This window comes from Bufo bufo, chromosome 5 (genome assembly GCF_905171765.1).
Source record: "Bufo bufo chromosome 5, aBufBuf1.1, whole genome shotgun sequence".
NCBI classification, from domain to species: domain Eukaryota; kingdom Metazoa; phylum Chordata; class Amphibia; order Anura; family Bufonidae; genus Bufo; species Bufo bufo.
The window spans coordinates 100,729,089-100,744,595 of NC_053393.1; the positions used below are offsets into that span (position 1 = coordinate 100,729,089).

Sequence of the window (15,507 nt, forward strand, 5' to 3'; positions counted from 1 at the left end):
TGCTGGCGGCTTCAGATGGTTTTTGGAGGGTGACAGGTTCCCTTTAAAGGATGAAAACTTGTCCGTTCCGTTTCACATAAAAAATAGGGAACGGTGTCCTATTATTGTCTGCATTACGGACAAGGATAGGATTGTTCTATTAGTGGCCAGCCATTCCGTTCTGCAAAATTACAAATTCACAGAGCCGGTATCTGTAGCTATGCACACCACAAAGCATCCAATGGTCGTTTGCATGAGCCTTTAGGGATAATCCAAAACCAAAACCACTTAGCTGGCACAGTGGGTCCACACCCACTGCCTGCTACACTTGGCTTGTGCTGACAGTAAGTATGGTACATGACCGCTGAAAGACTGCAATGGTCACATGTAAGTAAGGCTACTTTCACACTAGCGTTAGAAGAATCAGGCAGGCTGTTCCGTTGCCGGAAATCTGTATGCAAACGGATAACACTTGTTTCCGGATCCGGATGACAAATGCATTGAAATATCGGATCCGTCTCTCTGGTGTCATCTGAAAAAATTTCGGATCCGCACATGCACAGACCAGAAAACCAGATCCGTCTATGTGGCAATTTCCTGAACACTTGGTACAGGATCCAGCATTAATATCTTTCAATGGAAATTAATGCCTGATCCTGCAATCCGGCAAGCGTTCCGGAATTTTGGCCAGAGAAAATACTGCAGCATGCATAAAAGGGACGAAAAGGAAGACATCCTGATGCATACCTAACGGATTGCTTTCCATTTATAATGCAATCCGTGGCTTTAATGTCAGCGACCAGAAGATGCCTTTAATGTGCAGCGTATTTATTCAAATAGGAATTAGGCTACTTTCACACTCGCCGGAACTGCCTGCCGGATCCGGCAATCTGCATGCAAACAGACAGCAGAAGGACGGATCCGGCATTGCAGCATTTTTAATACCGGATCTGGCACTAAAACATTCAAATGTAAATTAATGCCGGGTCCGGCAACTGATCCGGAATTTTGGACGGAGATAATACTGCAGCATTCTGTGGTATTTCCTCTGTCCAAAACTCCGTTTAGTGACTGAACTGATGACATCCTGAACGGACTGCTCTCCATTAAGAATGCATGGGGATAAAACTGATCAGTTCTTTTCCGGTATAGAGCTCTTGTGACGAAACTCAATACCGGAAAACAAAAACGCTAGTGTGAAAGTACCCTTAGCCTTACAGTAATTATACTGGATTGTGAATAGGAGAAATGGTTTCCATCTTCCTTGAAAAGGACAATATACAGGGTTACTAATATTAACGTTGAAGCTGGGGAATCTCTCTGAAAGCATGTAAGGGTCAGGAAGGCATTTTACTAGTCTTTTTATAAATTGGTCTCTGCTATTCAGAGGAGCTTTATACCTTCCTCTGGAAAAACTAAGGAAGGTAAACATAAAAGGGTGACTAGGACGTGCAGGTGAAATCCTAAAAGGACCTTGGTCCCTTTAGTCTTTTTTCTTAGGATTGAGGGCGTCCCAGAGGTCAAGCCCTCACTAGTCATAATGTTATGGGATATCCTTGCTGTGACATTACAAGATGGGAATATCCTTTCAATACAGTTTATGGTATCAGACATGTTTTATGCTTCTATAAACTGCAGTAGCTTTTTGAATATTTCTTTTGCAGCCAGTTTAGTGCTGTACATTGCCTGGGCCCTGAAGCCATGTGGCTCTTTTCAAGAACTGTACTAAACTTAGCATCTTTGTCAAATGCAATTTAGGGCTTACGCCTACAAACGTAAGGGCTCTGTGCCCGTGATGCGGACTGCAAATAGCGGTCCGCAATGCACGAGCACTGGCCGTGTGCACTCCATGCTGCGGATGCAGACCCGTTGACTTAAATGGGTCTGCGATATGCAAGATACGGCCGAAGATAGGACATGTCGTATCTTTTGCGGGGCAGAGGCAAGGATCAGAAGCCCACAGAAACACTGCGAACGCTTCCGTGGGCTTTTGGGTCCGTGCCTCCACACTGTAAAGGATAAGACATGTGCTATTTTTTGCCATATTTTGCGGATCTCGGACCCATTCAAGTCAATGGGTCTGCATCCACAGCACAAAGTGCACATAGCCAGTGATTGTATATTGCAGGCCCGCCGTTTGCGATCCGCAATATGGGCATGGAGGCCTTACTTTCTTGGACACGAGCCCTCAGGGTGCATTCACATGACCGTAAGTATTTTGCAGTCCGCAAATAAATATGGATTTGATGTCCGTGTGTTGTCTGTGCTGCATCCATTTTTTTACGGACCCGTTGTAACAATGCCTATCTTTGTCTGCAAAAGGGACAAGAATAGGACATATTCTATCTTTTTTGCGAGGCTACGGAAAGGACATACGGATGCGGACAGCACACGGTGTGCTGTTCACATTTTTTGCGGCCCCATTGAAATGAACGGGTCCCCATCCTATTCGTAAAAAAATGCGGATCGTGTGCGGACCATTAATACGGTTGTGTAATTGGGTTCTTACAGATATGGTGGAGTCTAACTGACACTTTATGTGATAAATAGACTGTTGCAGACAGTACTGAAGATGTACCAGAAGATATTCACAAAGTCTAAGGCCTCTTTCACACGGGCGAGATTTCCGCGCGGGTGCAATGCGTGAGGTGAACGCATTGCACCCGCACTGAATCCTGACCCATTCATTTCTATGGGGCTGTGCACATGAGCGGTGATTTTCACGCATCACTTGTGCGTTGCGTGAAAATCTCAGCATGCTCTATTTTGTGCGTTTTTCACGCAACGCAGGCCCCATAGAAGTGAATGGGGCTGCGTGAAAATCGCAAGCATCCGCAAGCAAGTGCGGATGCAGTGCGATTTTCACGCACGGTTGCTAGGAGACGATCGGGATGGGGACCCGATCATTATTATTTTCCCTTATAACATGGTTATAAGGGAAAATAATAGCATTCTTAAAACAGAATGCATAGTACAATCGGGCTGGAGGGGTTAAAAAAAATAAAAAATAATTTAACTCACCTCATCCACTTGTTCGCGCAGCCCGGCTTCTCTTCTTTCTTTTTCTTTGCTGTGCAATGAGGAAAAGGACCTGTGGTGATGTCACTGCGCTCCTCACATGGTCCGTCACATGATCCATCACCATGTGATGGGCCATGTGATGAGCGCAGTGATGTCATCAAAAGGTTTTTTACCCAGGTCCTGAAGAAAGAAGACAGAAAAGAAGTCGGGCTGCGCGAGCAAGTGGATTAAGGTGAGTTAATTATTTTTTAACCCCTCCAGCCCTATTTTACTAAGCATTCTGTATTAAGAATGCTATTATTTTCCCTTATAACCATGTTATAAGGGAAAATAATACAATCTACACAACACTGATCCCAAACATGTACCAAACATGGCAATTTTTCTTGCGCATCTTCCCGCGACGCACCCGCATCTTATCCGGCCCAAATCCATGACGCCTGTGTGAAAGAGGCCTAATAGTCTTTGCCAATTTAAAGACTTTGACTATTCTGACCTGACTGCTTTGATTGCTATTGTTGTGATATATGTCAACAGTTGCTGTGTATTTAACAGGTAAAGCCCACTTCACATGTATCAGTTGTGTCCGGCCAGCTACTTTAGGCCATGGAGCCAGACACAACTGATATATGTGAACTGCATGTTTTCGAGCCAATAAGCCCCCAAAAATCACAAAGCCATATTTTGGGACGCCAAAATTCTGACGTTCAGGGCATAATAAATTCCCTCCAGATTGCTCCCAGTAATCAATTCACTTTTTATTTATTATTCCTTCAATAAGTTATGAATAAATTGCTAGCAGTTTGCAGTGAAAGTCCAGAAGGGAGCTACCAGTTGGGGGGGTGTCCCTGCACAGTCTGAAACGGTCAGCACTGATTGGATAGTGGCAGGCTGTCACTGCAAACTGCTAGCAATTCATCCATAACTTCTAGAAGAAATAATATATGTATGATACACAGAGTCCTAGTATCATATAGGAATAATACAGGAATGGCACAACATACAATAGATGCTCCAGAACTGCTATTACATGGGGGATGCATGTAGCTATTAAAACAGTCATGTCGAGAGAGGGGACAGCTCCTCTTTAAAATTCACATGGATTGGTTCCCCCAGCAATAAAGCCACTCAACCTCACTATGTGCAATGATGAAGTGCGCGATAGTCCGAGAAGGGCTAAAGGATGCAGATGGTGTCACTGCCAAGTATATGCCTGTGCCATGTCTATGAGTAATACACTGGCTGCACTACTGAAGCACCAGAAGATAGTCACAAAGTCTAAGGGCACTTTCACACTTGCGTCAGAGGATTCTGGCAGGCAGTTCCGTCGCCGGAACTGCCTGCCGGATGCGGCAATCTGGACGCAAACTAATGGCATTTGTCAGACTGATCTAGATGCGGATCCGTCTGACAAATGCATTGAAATACCGGATCCGTTTTTCGGCAGAGAGTATAAATTTTTTTTTTGCATTTTTAAAAGGTCTGCGCATGCCGGAACACTTAATGCCGGATCCGGCACTAATACACTTCAATGGAAAATAATGCCGGCATTCCGGCAAGTGATCAGTAATTTTGGCCGGAGAGAAAACTGCAGCATGCTGCGGTATTTTCTCTGTCCAAAAAACGTAAGAGGGACTGAACTGATGCATCCTGAACGGATTGTTCTCTATTCAGAATGCATTAGGATAGAACTGATCAGTATTTTTTCCGGTATAGAGCTCCTGTGACAGAACTCAATACCGGAAAAAAAAACGCTAGTGTGAAAGTGCCCTCAAAGTCTTTGACTTTTTGCCTTACAAATATTTGTCACAATTTTCCCCCCAACCAAACTGTGCACTAAACAAAGTAAAGACTTGACAGACCCTGGAAACAAACCATGAAAGAAAAATGAGATGCAATACCTTTAAAAGGAATGACGCATATGTTGTTGCTATTTGTGAAGAACACACGTTACAAATGACATGTCTTGTTATATACAATAAATGTGTAATTGACAAGAGGCGCTGGAGGAGGAAGGGGGAGGTAAGTAACACACAGGCACACACCTCCTGTTGTGCAGTTTTATGTCTCTCTGTGACAACTGCCAGCTTCAGCTCCAGTCTCTTCCTTTCTTCGCTCGTCTTGGAAATGTCCTGGGACTGCTGTATGATTTGCTCCGTCAGCCGAATATTTTCTTCCTTAAGTTTATGTAGAAGTTTGTCCCGGTGGAGCAACTGGATGTAAAACAGATAAATGCAAGGTTCATTTCAAATATTGCTGCTGTCCCATCTTCACATTATGTTCCCTAAAGTGGAGCCTAATCCTCTGAAGGAACTGCATCTAATTTGAGCAAAAAGCTGCTCGTCTCGTGAATATTCACGACATGCGAGTACACAGACTCCCGCAGACTTGAAAAGAAATGGCATTTTTGACAGCTGTTTGCTTGGGTCATAGATGTAAGCCGCTAGTACAAAGGAAATACTTGATACGTGTTTCAATAGTTTCTTAATCATACCGAGCAGTCTGCATTGTGTTCTCTGCAGGATCTTATTATTCTCATCCTTCTGTCGTCCCGGAGTTTGACGTATAGCATAACTTATCGATGGGGAAGGATTTGGATTCACAGTTTACTTTTACGAATGAGGTTCATATTAAATTCAAATATTAATGGAATTACCCTTTAAATATGGGAGAACTCAGACATTTTAAAAGGGAAGTCCATTAAAGGGGTATTCCCATCTCAGACATTGGGGACATATCCCTAGGATAGGTGGGGGTTTATCTCATATACTGAGCCGGCAAAGTGAAGGAGGGAGCACCACACATGGGCGGCCACCCTCCACGGCCACGCTGGCTATTTCCATCGGCCCCATAGAAATGAATGGGAACGCACCGCACTTGCGTGGCCACCGCTTCTATTCATTTCAATAGGGACGACGGAAATAGCCCAGCCAGCGCTCGGCTATTTTCGGCAGCCCCTTAGAAATGAATGGAGGGCAGCCGCACACGCGCCCTCCTTCACTCTGCCGGCTCAGTTTACGAGATAGATGGACCTATCAGACAATGGGGGCATTTATTTACAGTCGATTTAAAAGGGGTATTCCTATCTACGACACTGATAGCATATCGTCAGAGTACGGCAACAATGTCAGACAGGTGTGGGTCCCACTCCAGAACGGGGCCCCCAAAATAAATAGACAGCAGCCGTACATGCACGGCCACCCTCCGTTCACCAATACGGGAGTTAAAAAAATAGCAGAGAGGGTTGAACTGAGAGATGGCTGCGCTGGTGTGGTGTGCTCTACATTCCCCGCAATGGGAATTCGGAAAATAGCTGAGCACGCTCGCTCAGCTATTTACCGAACTCTCGTAGGGAAGATTGGAGAGAGTACCAAGCATGGGCCGTGTGCTCTCCTTAACTTCGAGGGCCACATTCTCTAGAGGTGCGACCTGCACATTTCTGACATTGATGGCATATCCTAGTGAGGCCAACCCAGGCACATAAAAAAAAAATCTTTCCAAATAATGGCAAGAGAAACCTAACTCACTGATCCTTCTCCGTCACAGCAAATAGCTTAGACTGCCCGCTCAGCCAATCAGTGGCTAAGACTGGTCACTGCTGCAGCCAGTGATTGGCTGTGAATCAAACCCAAGACCAGGAAGTGGAGGGCAGCTGGGACAGCAGCAGCTGGGAATGGCCGTGGCGGGGACCAGTGAGGGGAGATCTAGCACCAAGTGTTCAATTTCCCTACATAAGAAATGGACTACTGCCTAGTCAATGGGTTGTTCATGTAACATATGGCCCTCCAGAGCAAGACGCACTTTGTGGCCGTTCTCCGCTCTGGCTAATAGTGGAGGATAACGCATGTCATACGTCTTTTTTGTCTTATTGGCAAGCCATGCCAGGCACGACTGTGTAGGTACATAAGTGCATGCGCCAGGCCAAGCCTTTGGTGGAAGCATATGGAACACCCTGTGTTTTTAGCCTTTCCTATACAAAGACGCCGCAGTAATCACTGCAGCCCTTGAACATATAGATTCCGCCAGTGTTCCTGCTCACATTATTACAAACAGAAGACTCTGCATCTTCGGCTGTTTGGAAGCAGAAGGGAAAATGGTTTTTCTACTTGGCACACGTAACTGAGACATTACAAAAGGTAACAGAAACCATAAACAATCACAACAGGATCCCTAATTATAGATGTATATTTTAGGTACGTACACTGCCAAAGGAATAAGGAAATAAAAAGCAAAGGTTAATACAAAACAGGCAATTAAAATTGATTACCTCATCATAACATGCAGAGTACTGGTTTTGAGCTTTTAATAGTTCCTTCTGTAGGGCCTCACGTTTGCTTTCTTTGTCATGTATCTAAGGAAAAAAAAATGGTTATAGAAAACATTTGAATAGAAGCAATGTGAACAGCGCTGGCGACAAGTTCTCTACCCTCCAAATGACTAAAAGGTACGGCAGTAAAATCCATAGCAATGGCAAACCCGCAGACGATATCTAATAACAGCTGCTCGGGGTGCAATTTTACACAGTCATTTTTCACATGATCTTTGAACACACATACTGTTTCCGAGCGAGGGCACTCTGGCCATCGGGCGGCTGAAATATACAGCAAGCGTTAAGCGATTGGCTCCATGTTAATGGGGTAGCGAACGTGAATGCACGTTGGGGTGAATGAGGCGTTCATGAGATTTCAACAGGGCTGCACCTTGCGTGATATGAAGGATTTCAATTTCATCATTTTCCAAACACAGAAAAATGTATCTCTCCAATTCAGAATATTGAATGTCTTATGGAAAGTGAAAGGTCATTTGTAACTGTCCAAACGATTGATGGAGTTAAGATACCTCCTTGACCTTCACCCTGCGCTCATAAAGAACAGTTTCAGATGACGGAGCACGGGACAGGTTTTTTTTCCTCCGCCACAAATGTCTGTTCCCATTCCCTTATTGCAGTGTTGATTTGCTCTCTGATACATTTCATAATTGTGTGTCAACATTTAATTACTTTGTGTCTTCCCTCATTAAAAAGCTCACTGTCACCTAATGCCGCTTAGCAGCGTTCCCGGTTTACACTAATTCATGCAATTCTGTCTGCTCCCTGCCATCTCTCTCCATCACCATCAGCGCCATAATTGCTTCAGATGCGATTACAAACAGCCAAGGTCACTGCCTTCAAAAATATATATTCAAATTATACATTAGTTAGAGGGAACGCCTGGAACAAGTGCCCGGCTTTTGCCCAAAACGCAAAAGAATTTAACACCTTGAAAATAACCGCGCGTCACTAACGTGCACAAGAACAATGGCAGCGAGGATTAAATAAGGCTACTTTCACACTAGCGGCAGAGTGATCCGGCAAACAGTTCCGTCGCCAGAACTGCCTGCCTGATCCGTCAAAACGTATGCCAACTGATGGCATTTGTATGACTGATCAGGATCCTGATCAGTCTTACAAATGCATTGAAATGCCGGATCCGTCTTTCCGGTGTCATCCGGAAAAACGGATCCGGCATTCATTTTTTTCACATTTTTTTTCGGATCCGTCATTCAGGCAAGTGTTCCGTTTTTTGGGCCGGAGATAAAACTGTAGCATGCTGCGGTATTATCTCTGTCCTGAAAACAAAAAAAGACTGAACTGCAGACATCCTGATGCATCCTCAACGGATTACTCTCCATTCAGAATGCATGGGTCAGTTCATGATCAGTCCTTTTCCGGTATTGAGCCCCTAGGATGGAACTCTATGCCGGAAAAGAAAAACGCTAGTGTGAAAGTACCCTAAAACTTAAAACTCTAGTCATAACCTTCTGAAAATAACACCCCTGACACCACGTTACACCAGCGCCTCGGCAGCACGCAGTAAGTGGCTGCTACTCTGTAAAGCCCACTGGCTTATTTTATTAGCCTGCCAAATGTCCTACATTTGTGAGAAAAATAAGCTTTTCTGATCATTTATTGATCTTCTAGAGTCAACTTTTTACATTTTATTCCATAGATCTTATTTAGGAGAACAAAACTATTTAAACTACGAAGCCAAGGCGAGTTGAGTTCTTGGACTCCTTGCACCAGGCTCCCTCAAACATGTCCACAGGTTGGTTATTGTCCGGACCTCAGTTTTTGTTATATTTCTTTGGTGTTTTTTTTTTCTTTTTCCTTTATGTTTCTCCTGGTCCTACATGGGTGGTTAACCCTTTGAGTGGGTATGTTACTTTACCCCCTCTGTAGCAGTATGTTTGCTATGTAGATTTGATATCATTATTTCCTGATATTATTTGGATTGGTACAGGCTTACCTACCTTTGTGGTATGTACATGTATTTCCATCTCTTGTGGGAGCTATGTGGGTGTTTTAGGATCCATACTCAGTACGGCGTTTATGGACATTGCTCCATATCCAGATGTTTAGTCCCCATTTTACATGACTTATGTCTACATATTTATTTATATATGCTGCAATAAAGAATATAAAATGTTTTAGATACAAGAGTCCTGCTTTTTTTCTCCTTCTTATGGGGTTTTTGCGTAAATGTGTTTGTGCCAAGCAGGTCATCTAACGCATGAACATATGGCTCCTGAAATGTTGGGGAATATGGAGCGCTTGCCACATCCAAGCAGACTACACCAAGGTCTTGGCCAATTTTAAACCATCCATCTTTGGGCGTGCGAGAGGGAAACGTCAGCCAGAGTGATTTTGTATTGCAGTATCCCCCATCCTGAGCTCCAGATCAAAGCAGAAAGTAGGGAACGACAGACCGATAGTTAACCAAAATGTCAATGTAGACAGTGCATGCAGTGGCCTACAGCTCCAGAAAAGGGGGAAGGTATGAGCCTCAGAAGTTCCTCTGCTGTAAGTGGACAGGACAACCAATCTGTGGAGAACAGTTACAGTGCCCACACTTCAGGAGTTCTACACCCACCCAAATTAGGCACTGTGCACATCACTTGGACTATCTGGGAAATAATAATCCCATGCTCCACACGCTGCCTATGGATTTCCATTGTGATGCTTCTGAGCAGTTTGTAAGCCTCCAGTTATTAACCATCCACACACAAGAGGATACAAGGATAAGGTAAGGCACCACGGAAATATACTGCATGTGTGAAAATAGCCTAAGGTGGTTTTGGTTAGTGTACCATATTGTGAGTGTTGCCAGATCCCTTTATTGATTGCGGCAAGATCACGTATTTGTTCTGTGGTGTCATCTCTAGACTGCTAACAGATATAACACCAGAGGAGCAGATCCCGGGTTTTTAGGAGGACCTATAACCTCTCCTGTCATGTCTGTTTTAGCCACTACTTGCACCCCTATTATAACAATAATTCTGGAGCATCTGTTCTTATGACTATGTTGTACCTTTCGATTATTGTTCCTGCTAGAAGTTATGAATAAATTGCTAGCGGTCTGCAATGAAGGTCCTGATTAGTGTTACTAATTGGGGGGGGGGGGGGGGGGGGGGTGTCTCTGCACAGTCTGAAACTGACAGCTCTGACTGCATAGTGTCAGACTGTTCAGGGACACACCCAACTGGTAACACCCAGCAGGACCTTCATTGCAAAACTGCTAGTATTTCATTCATAACTTCTAGAAGGAATAATAAATTAATGTTACAACACAAAGTCGTAAGAGAAGATGCTCTAGAATGGTTATTACATGAGGAATGCAATTAGTTGCTAAAGCAGACATGTCAGGAGAGATGACAGCTCCTCTTTAAAGGGGTTGTCCGGCCATATATATTGATGCCCTATTGTCAGGATAGGTCATCAGTATCTGATTGGTGGGTGTCCTGATCAGCTATTTGACAAGGAGGCGGCACTACACTTCTCCTGTGGTGTAGTGTAGTTACAAGTACTCTCTCTATTCACTTGAATGGAGACGAAGTGCAGTGTAATGAAGGCAAAAAAGTGGCGCTCACATGGACTGCCACCTCCTCTTCAAACAGCTGATCGGTGGGGGTACCAGGTGTCAGCCCCCTGCCGATCAGATACTGATGACCTATGCTGATGATAGGTCCTTAATATATCTCACTGGACAACCCCTTTAATATTCATTATTTTGATGCAGTCATATTAAAGGGGTTATGCAATTTCACAAACAGCCCTCCCATGTGCCAGCCCCTCAGAGGTTATTTTCTTACCCAGCTCCGCTCCTGGTCCACACACCGCCACTGCTGCTTCTTCCTGTACACGGATGAAAACATCCGGTGTCGGGGGGGAGCAGCCAATGGCAGGCGGGGATGGGGACGAGCCTCCCTGGCATCGCGGGTGACGCTAGTGAGGCTCGTCCCTGTCTGCCATTGGCTAACCACCTCCGTGTACAGGGAGAAGCAGCAGCGGCAGTGCAGGGACGAGGAGCGGCGCAGGGAGCGATGTAAGTATATTCCCTCTGACGGGGGGCTGTTTGTGAAACTGGATAACACCTTTAATGAATATTAGTAAAAATAAAAACTATTTTTGTGCTTTCTGGTTACTAGAAGTAAGGATTTGTAGGTGTAATATCCTGCCCTTACAAAGAGCAAATAGAGACGCTTAAATGCTTGTTACTTATTTACTAAACTGCCTCAAAATTATGAGCGCCTCTAATAAGCTGTTTGGATTTGGTTTATTTTTATATTGTTACACAACCTCTTTCCTTCCTAACCAATTAATACTATTTCTGGATGGAAGGAACCTCAGATAAATAGGAACAGCTCAGCTAAATATAAGCCTGAAACACAATCATACAAGGATATAATAACTAGTTATACATCATATTAGGAGAACGAAGCTTCAATTAGACAAATAACCCGATTCCAATTTAACTGCAGTTTGGTTTGTGTGTTCAGCTATTCATTTGCTTTTGGGAGAAGTGAACCAATTGGACATCCTTGGAATTAAACTCTCCGTTATAAGCCAAAAATATAAAAAGAGAGAAAAGTATGGAAATCTTCAGCAGTGGATAATATTTAAAGGGTCACTGAGTTTTAGTACAATTTTTGGTATGTCAAAAGTTTTAATCAGTGGAGGTCTAAGCGCTAAGAGCCCCACCGGTTGCTAAAACAAAGAGAAGTGCAAATATCACGCTCCCCTCACTGCAGGAGTCAGGGTCAACAGAAAGTCTATTGGTGCGGTCTTGATTTCTTGCTCTGCAGAGATGAGAGGGCATGATATGGGAGCGCTTCGCTCTCCTCAATCTAGCGACTGGTGGGGGTCTCATCACTCTGACCCCCATGGATCAAAGTTTTTGATATGTCTCTATGACATGGCAAACAATCTACCAAACCTCAGTGACCCTTTTAATGGATAACTACATGATAACTGATGAGGAAAGTTTTGCTTTCTTTTTTTATTAGGTCGCCAATGAAAGGTATTATTATCTCTTCAGTCTACTGGCTGATATAGCCCAAACCATTTCTGCCGTTAAAGGCAACCTGTCCATCAGGTTCATGCTGCCCAAACCACGGGCAGTATGAAATCCCGACAAGGTCTTATGACAGAGCACTATGTTTTACTCTGACATGCTAAGGCATTTCATAGAGAACATAGGGGGGAATTCAATATTCCCTTCACACTTGTTTTTGGCATATAAAAGTCGCAAACCCACCGGATCTGCCACTTCTCTAGTCGCAATTGGCATTTTAGGCCACCCTCGCCAATTTTACATGAAAAGGGCGTGGTGAGGGCGGACTGTGGGCGGTGCAACCGGCCCCGGCTCCTTCATCATTACTCAGTCAAGAAACTGGCATAAAGATTGAAATCTACAGTAGTGTATGGACTGCCAGAGGAGCCATGTAATCTATGACGAGGCCTGTACCTTGCCATAAACTACATGGCAGCTCCAGCAGAGCAGGCACCACCAAGAGCGGTGAGCGGACACCGGTCTTGATGAGTCAGTCAGGGCCATTGTTTATAAATGACTGGGTAAACGGTGAGAAGTGTCCACTGGGTTTGAATTAAAGGTCTCCTATATGCAAACATGCACTTGAGAAAAGAGCAGAGGAGAGAATATAGGCAGGGCCATCAGGCAGAGCGGGTGAGGGCTCACAGAGAGGCTACTCACCTAATGCTGTTGAGATGAGTGCACAACAGCTCTGCAGACATTTAAGATTAGAGGCCATGGTGTCACGGCGCAGTGTGGTAAATACACTCCACACTGAACACAGAAGGGAAGGGAAAAAGTATTAGGCCTGGAACCTAGGGAAAGGGAAAAGGTCACACCTAGTGAGTCCCTACGCCGAGCTCTGACTGCTATCAGTATGAACAGACCTTGATGGTAGGAATGTTCATATGCAGGAACCTAAGCCCTATCTAACCCTAACAGGGCCCTGCAGATAGTGTCAGGACACGGATGGCCTATTCCTTCCCAGATAAAGGAATAGGAGACGCCCTCAGGCCTAATATCAGCAGGTAGGGGAAAACAACAAAGAAGATAAACTTAACTCCCAGAAGTATGCAGATAAGCAGAAACTCAGAGAGAACCAACACAGGACTGTTTGAGAACAGCTGATCGGCGGGGGTCCCGGGTGTCGGACCCCCGCCGATCAGAAGCTGATGATCTATCCAGAGGATAGATCATCAGTTAAATGAAAGTGCAGAACCCCTTTAAGTGGTCATTCCTTCTCCTCTATTTAGTCCGGCCTCATCCATCATGCTATGCGGTTGATAGCTCCTTGTTTGTGGAAGTCCTGTGTTGGTTCTCTCTGAGTTTCTTCTTATCTGCATACTTCTGGAAGTTAAGTTCATCTTCTTTGTTGTTTTCCCCTACCTGCTGATATTAGGCCTGAGGGGGTCTCCTATTCCTTTATCTGGGAAGGAATAGGCCATCCGTGTCCTGACACTATCTGCAGGGCCCTGTTAGGGTTAGATAGGGCCGATCAGCTGCCTTGTCAAACAGCTGATCGGCGGGGGTCCCGGGTGTCGGACCCCCGCCTATCAGAAGCTGATGATCTATCCAGAGGATAGATCATCAGTTAAATGAAAGTGCAGAACCCCTTTAAGCTACACCTGAGACAAGAGGTGTGGTCATCCCCAGCAAAAACACAAAAAGGTGAAACCAAAGGGGCTGTCAATCACATGCAGCCAGTCTCCTCGATCTTCTAGTCCCTGTCACAGGTGGGACCGTGACACTCGGTTGCTGCAAATCTTCCCTCTGGTTTCCGTGATGGCCCAGAAATACACAGAAGAAGGATACTGGCGGTGCTCCAGCGAAAAGAAGATTCCACGTGAGAGTTTCAGATGATGATTTACTGGTGCAAAAAAACACGTTTCGGGATCGCAATGATCCCTTCATCAGGTAAGAATCTTATTTTCCACAGAGAGTGGCCAGTAGATCCTATCTTTTCTTCTTGGTACAGCCTTATTCTATATGCAAACAGAGTCTTGTCAATGAAGCTACACAGGGAGGGAAGAAGCTGCATAGCGGACTCTTCCCACAATGTCTAGGCTCTTCTGCCTGAGCACAGTTCATATTTAATACCATGTAGCTCTCCGTCATAAGGGATCCTGTAAGGATTTCTTGCTGCCTATAGTAAGGGCACCATGAACCAGATGACAAGTTCCCTTTAACTCTGCAGACTTGAGAAGTTGTATCCTTTCGTTTTGAAGAGAAGCAATATCAAACTTGATGGCCCAGTCTGTCCTACAGATTAGATACTTAACTCCAGCCAATTCTGTAGGTCACTAGGTATTTCTCATCGTTATCCCTGACATTTTTGGATTTTATATACCGGTACTAATCACAGCAAATGACAACACAGTCAAAATAAATTCTGGACCAAAATTTCTTAAAGGATCCAACTTTTTGAAATGACAAAATACATGAAATTCTACATTTTATGGTTTAGATGATCACATATGATGAGTCTTGGAGACTGTGGCAGAAACATACTAACGCCAGAGTCTCCCACAGACAAGAAAACTAGCACCACTGTCTTTTTATTAAGCCCCTTATACAAACCACTTTAAGAAGCATTTAAATTAATGACCTTAAGAGGGATTTCCAGCCAGATGAATTACTCCGCCACGCTGTAAAACAGTCATCCCCTTGTCTGAACAGCTTAGAGCCCCCCCAAAAAAGAAGAGACTTCCATTAAACAGAAGCGCCGAAGGAGTGAAAATGGCCGCCCTCAGGATGATTATTATGTCCCTGCCAGCTGCTTTCTGCTTCTTTAAGGCAGAATGAAGAAAAGATCATTGTGTATCATTCCACTAATCCCTATTCTATTTCGGCATTTCGAAACCTGAAAATGTTTATCCAACTGCATGTCATTTAGGACTTCACCACATACTAATACAATGAAATCTCTGCGCTGGTATTTCTGTTGAAATCTGGCAGCGATGACTACCATAAAGCAAAATGAATGTCAGCGATAATTAACATTGACAGAGGAGGAAACACAGGGAAAAAAGTAAACAGTGGTTAAATTGTGCTTTTTTTTTGCACAATACATTAAAGTTGCTAAGTGCTGAGGACACTTTCTACGGCTCGGCTGGAGTCGAAATGATGTATTTCCAAGAAAATGCTACTAAGAGAGTTAAGC

At 44.3% G+C, this 15,507-nt stretch overlaps 1 protein-coding gene across 2 annotated transcripts in view; it reads right to left on the reverse strand.

Annotated features, from left to right (window-relative positions):
- Positions 1–15,507, reverse strand: part of LOC121001736 (polyamine-modulated factor 1-binding protein 1-like) — a 370,872-nt gene that overhangs the window by 328,284 nt on the left and 27,081 nt on the right. For both annotated transcript variants that reach the window (XM_040432927.1, XM_040432926.1), the window contains exons 3-4: positions 7,268–7,351; positions 5,046–5,213 (exon numbers count right to left, since the gene is read on the reverse strand). In XM_040432927.1, coding sequence (XP_040288861.1) covers positions 5,046–5,213; positions 7,268–7,351 — 252 coding nt within the window. The remainder of the gene's footprint in view (positions 1–5,045; positions 5,214–7,267; positions 7,352–15,507) is intronic.